Raw genomic sequence first — 9483 nt, 5'->3', positions numbered from 1 at the left:
TTTGACAAATGCCCTCAGACCGAGACCCTACATAAGTTTACCAAGTTTGGTGGAAATATCTCATTCCCTTCAAGAGTTACCATTTAATTAAAAGTGGTCACGCCCACTTCAAACCTTCTGATGTGCCCTTGCGAGGATAAATCAAAAGTTCAACTGGTTTTTGATAACTATTGATCTAACACAGGTTCTCAACCTCTTGTAACTAAAGCCCCCCCCCCAAGCCTCCCCTATCATGTGGCATGCACCCCCTCATTTCATTCAGGAGTTATAGCCATTTATGTAAAAGTGGCCATGCCTACTTCCTGTGTTTTCACACACTGTAGCTACCTCAAGTCTTTGTTTGATAACTTTTGATATTGAGACAAAAAACGTCCCCAATGGGACGAAAAACCTAGGACTAGTTCATCATGTCATGCTGCTTTAAGCTTTCTGTTTAGAGTTCTGGAACTTTTCAGTTCATAAGAAGGTTCTAGAACCTTGGTAGAACCAAAGGCTATCACGCTGCTTTGAAGTTTTAGTTCAAAGTAACATTTTATCTCATGAGAAGCTTTTAAAACCTTGGTAGGACCTAGGGTCGTCACACTGCTTTGAAGTTTTAGTTCAAAGCCCGGTTTTAGTTCATAAGAAGGTTCTAGAACCTTGGTAGAGCCTAGGGTTGTCATGCCGCATTAAGCTTTTTGTTTAAAGTAGAGTTCTGAACTTTTTACTTCATAAGAAGGTTGTAGAACCTGGGTAGAACCAAAGGCCATCACGCTGTTTTAAAGTTTTAGTTCAAAGTACTGTTTTAGTTCATATGAAGGTTCTAGAACCTCTATTTTGAAGTTTTAGATCAGAGAGTACCAGACCTTTTTTTTTTTTTGGTTTATAAGAAGGTTCTAAAAATTTGGTCGAACCTAGGGCCATCACATTGCTTTGAAGCTTTGGTTTAGAGTTCTAGAACCATGGTAGTTTTAGTTCATAAGAAGGTAGAACCTAGGGATATCATGCTGCTTTGAAGTTTATTTCAAAGTACAGTTTTAGTTCATAAAAAGGTTGTAGAACCTTGGTAGAGCCTAGGGTTGTCATGCCGCGTTAAGCTTTTTGTTCAAAGTAGAGTTCTGAACTTTTTAGCCCATAAGAAGTTTCTAGAACCTTGGCAGAACCAAAGGCTATCACGCTGCTTTGAAGTTTTACTTCATAAGGTTTTAGAATCTTTGTAGAAACCAGAGTCTTCACTCTGTTTTGAAGTTACAGATCAAAGAGTGCCAGAACTTTTTCAGAGCACTGAAATGATTGGCCATGTCGTCCGAGACAAAGACAGACGCAGAGGAGCTGAAAGAGACAGCAATTTTAATGAATTATAATCACAGTAATAGATTGCTCAAATAGCGTGTATTGCACATGTGTACACATATATGCACTCTATATACACGTGTGTGTGTCAGTGTGTGTGTGTGTGTGTGTGTGTGTGTGCGTGTGTGTGTAGCGGTTCGAACTTCGGTATTATACACACCTTGGTATTGTCGCAACATGAAAGCATTAAGAAAAAAAAAAAACACAGAAAATCGAGGAATGTGCTTCGATAAAATTTTTTTAACTTCTGCATATCAGAAGAGAGAGAAAGAGAGAGAGAGATAGAGAGAGAGAGAGAGAGAGAGAGAGTATTAAAAATGCAAAGATTTTAAAACGACACCTCCAATCACATACATAGAGTGGCGATAGCGACGAAACACCAGAACGATGGAAAGGACGTGATGTCTCGCTTTAAAACAAACAAAAACTAATTAAACAAAAAAAAGTAAGAAAAGAAAATATACAATAAACCTCGGTGATCATTAGGGCACTACATATACACAACATGAAATAGCAATAAATATACATATTTACTGAATAGCAAAATAGTGCGAACGCTGATACACAACGGTTCTCCCAGTGTCCACCTGACGTTTTATTCATTTATTCATTCATTTTATATTTTATATATATATATTAGAGATATATATATATATTTTTTTTTTAGAAAACTTTGTCTGCCTATTGCTCTCGCTCCAAATAAAAAACCCGAACAAATAGTGCAGACCAAACAGGGACACGCCCACATCCAACATGGCCGCCCATCCGACGGACACACCCGAGGACGTATTTTTAAACGGGGTCGAGACACGGAGCGACGCACGAATGGCGACGAGACACGGTCACAGTACTTCCTGTTTCCACATATACACATACATAAAGTACGGCGTGTTGAAGGGTCACACGACCGGCTGACCTTCCTGACCACGCCCGTATTTCGAAAAAGCTGTCCGAGTGTGCGTGCGTGCATGTATGTATGTATGTATGTGTGTGTGTGCGTGTGATTGTAGGCACGTGTGCTCTGAAAACACGAAGTACAAAATGAAAACCACGACCACTAACCACTGAGGAGTAAAAAAACAAAACAAATAAACAAATAAACAAAGTTTTCAACCGAAGTGAAATGAAGTGTCCAGCTTTGATTTGTTTACACGCGCTGTCGAATAGTTCAGATTTACAACCGACGTTTCAAACCGAACGTCTCAATTTCCAAAAAACACAAAACAACCGACGACCCTTCATTTCTGACTCCAAATAAATAAAGCGGAGAGAGTCAAGAAAGAGGGAAGTCGCAAAGTTCTCTTTTTTTCTTTTTTTTTTTTTTTTGTATGTGTGTGTGTGTGTGTTTTTTTTAAGACAAGAAAATTATCTCATACAAGACGATCCACACCAGACTGAAGGCAAATGCTGGAATCAACTCATCACGTTTTCTTTCCCCGCCCCCAAAAGATGTAAAAAGATTTATTAACATTTTATATATATATTTATATATATATATATATATACTGTACAACCCATCAACAGGGGACAACCAGCCTTTCAACAAATATGCTTTGTTAATAATTAACCAGGTTGAGATTTTTTTTTACAAAAACAAACAAACAAAAAAACCATGAAATGTTCCATCCTGAGCTCGATCCTGAAAATATACAGACCTCACAGTGAAGCATGGTGGTGGGAGCATCGTGCTGAGCGCGACCCTTTTTGCCTCTAGGTTGTTTTATTATTATAAAAAAAACAAAAAACGTTTTCTTAGTTATTAAATAAGGAAACAAAAATGAATCAGTTGTTCAATCCAATGTCTAAATCTTTGTCTTTAAAGACCTTTTTTTTTGTTTCCATCGCCCGCTCTCAGTCCGTAACGCGTATTTAAAGGCGACGTGTAAACGTGAGATATTAGACTAAGACGAATTAGACGGTGGATATTAGACAGCTGAGTCGTGTGTGGTGTGGTGTGGTGTGGTGTGGTGTACTGCTGGTCCACTGTTCTCCATCACCGCTTCTACTGTCACCTTAAACCCGATACAATAATAATATATAATATATAATAATAATAATAATAATAATAATAATAATACTAAGGCTTTCATTTGACTCACGTGCTACAAGAGTGACTCAGATCGACAGTTCTGGATTTTCTGGGTTCACGTCGACCTGTTTCTTACTGAGCGTTTATTGAAGTTTAACCAAAAAAATGTTGATACGTATATACTCTACATCGCTAAAAAGTTTGTGCACCTCTGACCCTCACACCCATATGTGCGTGCTGAACGTCCCATTCTAGATGTATTCCTCTCTTTTGCTGTTATAACGTGCGCCAGGCTTTCTTCCGGGAAGGCGTTCCTCTCGATTTTAGGGCGTGGCCGTGGGGATTTGTGTTCGTTCAGATACGAGGGCGTTAGTGAGGTTGATGTGAGGAATGTCCGGCTCCAGTTCATCCCAAAGGTGTTGAGGTCAGGGCTCTGTGCAGGACACTCGAGATCTTCTACCTTCTTCCAACCTTCACACGCCGTGTCTTCGTGGAGCTCGCGCTGTGCTCATGCTGGAGCAGTGTTTGTTCCTCTTAGTTCCAGTGAAGGGAAGTCATAATTCCTTTGCGGAAGAGCACTCTATATGGGTGTGATGATCAGGTGTTCACATACTTTTGGCCATACAGAGTACTATATACAGTACAGGACACTCGGGGAGTAACGATTTAGCAGTTTGGATCGATGCATCAGCATTTTAAAAGGCAACGATTGAAATGAACCGATGCAGCAATCATGACTCACGAATCGATTAGAATTGAATACAAACGGATTGTTATCGAAATAAAAAGGACAGGACAGGCAACTGGTGTGTAAAAATACATCATGTTAAATATCATATACTTTACTGACGCTTTTAATACACCGATTAACGGTAGGCCCTACGCCGGATTCGGACGAAACCGAATCGAATCGTAAACGAATCACAACATTGAATCGAATCGTCGCTTTTAAGAATAAAATCGTATCGGATCATGTGATGTGGAAGCCTGAGGTTTAGATTCCTATCTATTACAGTACACACACACACACACACACACACACACACACAGTGGTTTCTGAAGCTGGTCTTTGTCTCAAATCTATACACCGACTCCTTCTAGAGCCGTTCGGCTGGTTTGAAGCGCAACTCGTCTGCTTTTTGTCTTAGATAGCGTACGTGTGATCAGACATTATTAGACATGATAAATCTTGTGGCGTTTTGGGTTTCTCCGCGTTATTACCGTCACGCTTACGAATCCATATTCAGTAAAGCTTCCAGCATCATCTCATGTCTGATTTCATGCCTTGTGTTGTTCCACTGAGTCAGAGTCACTCCATGCTGGGGAGGAACTAGCGGGAGGTAGATGGCCTGAGAGAAATGACCTTTTTTTATTTTTTAAATACCGCTGAACTCCTACACTAGCGCAGATATCGGGGGGGAAAAAGACTAATGTAGAAAGTAGCGTCCACCATTTGGTTTGAATGTGACTCTCAGAATCTCAGCACACTCCACAGTTAGAGGCAGGTTAATACGTCAAATACATGAATAAAGCAAAAGAGGAGACGGAGTAGGCATCGTGAACGCTTCATTTAATTAAGTAGCATTCGTCATTATTATTATTATTATTATTATTATTATTATTATTGTTGTTGTTGTTGTTTTTAAACATATGTGCTTTAATGCTCAGGTTAGTGCACAGTGCTGTCTCTGTTCTGGAAATCTTCGGGTTGTTGGAAAGAACTCGGTCGAAAACATTTGAAAGAAATGCAAAGTTGTCCCCAAACTTCAGATGGGCGTCGTGTTGTGTACACTCTTAGAAAAGAAACTAAAAGGGTTCTTAAAAAAAAAAAAAAAGAAAAAAAAAAAAAAAAAAAAAAAAAGGTCCCTTGTGTAGTTAAGGGTTCCTAAAAAAAGAAACGCGTCACGTGGAACCCTTTCTAACACGCCGTAAAGGGACGACGAAGAACCGTTACGAGATCTAAACCGAAACTCGTGTTTCCCGTTATAAACTTATTCCAATTATTAGCGTTATAAATAAATGCGCCAGTTTAAGCCCCGCCCACATGGAAGATTACCGGCAGAAGTTTCTACTGAAAAAAAAAAAAAACATGTCGTAACGGACTGGATCTTAACAAACGCACGGGACTGAAGTCAGCCCAAACGTGACGCTTCTGTAAAAAAAAAAAAGAATTTTTTTTTTTTTTTTTAAAATACAACAAAAACAAACAAACAAACAAGTCGATAATCACACACGCTTCACTCAGAAACACTTATAAAACAAGAAACCGTTACGAAAATAAAATTCATCTGGTGCAAAAATAATAGCAGAAATAAAGCTCTGTGATTAGAACGGGTGTGTCGTAGTGTCTCAGTGGTGTTTGACCTTATTGCCTGCGTTTTTAAGAATAAAAACTTTTTTCTTTTTTTTTTTGAAAAAGTCTGTAACTGTTGCGTTGTGTGTTTAAGGAACAAACAAACAAACAAACAAAATCACACCTGCCCTTAAAACCCTGATGCCACATTCATCGCGCAGTGACACGACATGACACATACACATCATCATGTGTGTGTGTGTGTGTGTGTGTATATATATGTATGTTTGTATATAGATATAAAAACCAACTGTGTATCCGCACGCAGCACTTTACACACTTTTATCCGTACATAATATTTTAAATCGACTGAGCAGATTAACACTGATAGCTGTTTCTGTGTGTGTGTGTGTGTGTGTGTGTGTGAGAGATTTTCATATAAAAAAGAGAAACATCTCCATATAAAAGTGACCACAGACACTTAAACTTCAGAAGAAAAATAAAACAAACAAACAAAACAAACGAGAAACCGAAGTTTCCTGAAGAGAGAAAAGAGTCGAGCGTGTTTTATGTACAAGGGACGAAAAGTGACCGGAAAACACTAAAGCAACACGAGTTGGTCATCGTCATCATCGTCGTCGTCGTCGTCATCAAAGAATCAGAGAAGCGTCACGATGGGATCGCGCACCACACCGGGGGCGACGCAACGTAGCAAGGCTTAAGGTCTGACCTTTGACCCCTGATCTGACAGGAGGAGAGGAAACGAGTGGAGGAGTCCGGGCTGAGCGCTCCGAAAACAAAATGGCTGAAATCGGCGCTTTCGCCTGACGAGATTAAGGCAGAGAGGAAATTCTGAACAAAGTCAACGTGAGAGGTGTGTTACTATGGATGTCTGATGCAGTAGTTGGTTGGTGTGTGTGTGTGTGTGTGTGTGTGTGTGTGTGTGTTTCAAACATTAATTGTAGTATAAAAGGCACCGAGTCGGCCCACGTTCACTTGTGAAACAAAAACCAAAACCATCCATGTGTTTTAATTCGGTCTGAGAGTCGGTCAGTGATTCAGTGAATCAATGAGTCAGAGTGATTCAGTGAGTCAATCAGTCATTCAGTGAGTCAGTGAATCAGTGGGAGAGTTAGTGATTCAGTACAAAGTGAATCACTCAGTGATTCTGTGAGTCAGTTAGTGAGTCACTGTGATTCAGTCAGCAGGTTAGTGAATTAGTGAGTCAGTCAATGAGTCAGTGATTCAGTCAGTGAGTTAGTGATTCAGTCAGTGGGTTAGTGATTTAGTGTTTCAGTCAGTGATTCAGTCCGTGAGTTAGTGATTCAGTGAATCAGTCAGTGATTCAGTGAATCAGTCAGTGATTTAGTGATTCAGTCAGTGGGTTAGTGATTTAGTGTTTCAGTCAGTGGGTTAGTGAATCAGTGATTCAGTCAGAGAGTCAGTGATTCAGTCAGTGGGTTAGTGATTTAATGATTCATTCAGTAAGTTAGTGATTCATTGAGACAGTCTTTCAGTGATTGAGTGAGTCAGTGATTCAGTGAATCAATCACTCAGTGTGCTTTCTTCTTGTGTGTTTGTGCGTGAATCAGTGTGTATGTGACTTATGTGACTCCTCAAAAAAAAAAGAAGTAAAAAAAAGAAAAAAGAAACGTCATCCTCCTCGAGCGCCAAAAAAGGTCACGGGTTCCACCTCCACAAACGGACAAATACAAAACACACACACACACACACACACACACACACACACACACACATATATACACCGGTACATGTGTAATATTCATACACGTCTGTGTGCTTTTGTAATTGTACGTAAAGATCGTCAGCTTCAGCGCGGTTAAAAACCTCTGAGCTCCTTCACATCTGAGCGTCTGCGCTGAAATCTTTTTGCATTTCGTACGGGAAATGTAGGTTTTTGTGGGGTTTTTTTTTCCACTTTATGCTCCTTTGCCATGACAACATCCCAGCGTCGTCTCTTTGCGCACGTTCCACGAAAGGAGCGGAAAATCGAAGAGTTTAAAAAAAAAAGAAAAACGAAAAAAGTGGGTCCTGCTGCCGGACGTGTTCGGCGGCCCACCCGGTCCTCTTCCTCCTCCTCTTCTTCCTCCTCCTCGTGTGGGAGTGGAGCGGAGTTCTGCGTGCGTCCATCGAGCACCTGGAGAACGAGTGAAGGAACCGATCAAAGAGCTGCGTGGAAGGAAAGGAGCGTCGCTGCCGTGCAGGTGTGGACGCCACAGCGTCGTGCTGGACGTGTTCCCCTCCTACAGCACGGGCTCCTCCTCCATCGGCTCCTCGGCAGCCCTGAAACATACCACGACGACACTGCTGTCAGAGCGGCTGTTCTAGACTATTCATCAACACCTTCTGACCAATCACAGTCCAGAACTCCACAGCGCTGTGGTGTCAATGTTATTACTCATTACAGGCAGGACTCATCTTTAAAGACGTCTAAAAATAAACGATAACAAGGAAGATTATCCTTTTATTAAACCTTTTTAATCTGATTACAGAGAGTGTGTGTGTGTGTGTACCTGCTGCTGCTCTGTGAGGAGGACGCCGTGTGCTCCGTGTCCACGGTGAGAGACGCCATGGCCGTCACCGTGTCCGCTTCGTCCTTCTCCCGCCGCTGAGCGTCCTGCAGAGACTGAGACACCGTGGGCGCTAATCTCTGTACTGAGGACCAGTGTTTACCTAGAGAGAGAGAGAGAGAGAGAGAGAGAGGGGGAGAGAGAGAGGCAGAGAGGGGGAGAGGGGGAGAGAGAGAGAGATACACAGAAAGAGTGACAGACATAAAGTGGGAAAGACAGAAAGAGAGACAGACAAGGAAAAACAAAGGGACAGGGAGAAACAGAGAGAAATAGCAAGTGAAAACAGATAGAATAAAGAGAGAGAGAGAGAGAGAGAGAGAGAGAGAGAGAGGGGGAGAGAGAGAGAGAGAGAGAGAGGGAGAGAGGGAGAGAGAGAGAGGGAGGGAGAGAGAGGGAGAGACATAAAGTGGGAAAGACAGAAAGAGAGACAGACAAGGAAAAACAGAGACAGGGAGAAACAGAGAGAAATAGCAAGTGAAAACAGATAGAATAAAGAGAGAGAGAGAGAGGGAGAGAGGGAGAGAGAGAGAGGGAGGGAGAGAGAGGGAGAGACATAAAGTGGGAAAGACAGAAAGAGAGACAGACAAGGAAAAACAGAGACAGGGAGAAACAGAGAGAAATAGCAAGTGAAAACAGATAGAATAAAGAGAGAGAGAGAGAGGGAGAGAGGGAGAGAGAGAGAGGGAGGGAGAGAGAGGGAGAGACATAAAGTGGGAAAGACAGAAAGAGAGACAGACAAGGAAAAACAGAGACAGGGAGAAACAGAGAGAAATAGCAAGTGAAAACAGATAGAATAAAGAGAGAGAGAGAGAGAGAGAGAGAGAGAGGAAATGTTAATCATTCAATTAAACTGAATTGAATCTTTTTCAATGTTTAATATTTAATACGTTTTAAAATAAGCTGTATAACAAAGTGTGGTGTCAGTAACAGCACTATAACAAATCTATATTCTGTATAATACTTTATTTTGTCATGTGGGTGGAGCTAAAAAAATAAATAATAATAATAAAGCACTGATTGGTCAAAAATATAAATCAGAGAACCACCATTTATAAAACTGTCAAATCACATACTAACACATCTCTCTTTCTCTTTATCTCTATCCCCCTCTCTCTATATCCCTATATCTCTCTCTATATCTATATCTCTCTCTCTCTCCCTCCCTCCCTCTCCATCTCTCTCCATCCCCCCCTCTCTCTCCATCTCTCTCCACCTCCCCTCTCTCTATATCCCTCTAT

The 9483-nt window shown here is 41.1% G+C and overlaps 1 protein-coding gene across 6 annotated transcripts in view; it reads right to left on the bottom strand.

The window, feature by feature from the left end:
- Nucleotides 1–1312: 1312 nt before the first annotated feature.
- The window catches only part of hdac5 (histone deacetylase 5), a 99775-nt gene continuing 91604 nt past the window's right edge, over nt 1313–9483 (bottom strand). For all 6 annotated transcript variants that reach the window (XM_053613271.1, XM_053613267.1, XM_053613268.1 and 3 more), the window contains 2 exons: nt 8189–8348; nt 1313–7958 (listed from right to left, as the gene is read on the bottom strand). In XM_053613271.1, the coding sequence (XP_053469246.1) occupies nt 7919–7958; nt 8189–8348 (200 nt within the window). In that variant the 3' untranslated portion in view covers nt 1313–7918. The remainder of the gene's footprint in view (nt 7959–8188; nt 8349–9483) is intronic.

Source organism: Ictalurus furcatus, chromosome 24 (genome assembly GCF_023375685.1).
Source record: "Ictalurus furcatus strain D&B chromosome 24, Billie_1.0, whole genome shotgun sequence".
Classification (NCBI taxonomy): domain Eukaryota; kingdom Metazoa; phylum Chordata; class Actinopteri; order Siluriformes; family Ictaluridae; genus Ictalurus; species Ictalurus furcatus.
The sequence above is the reverse complement of the archived record's forward strand: the minus strand, read 5'-3'. Positions and strand labels throughout refer to the sequence as shown.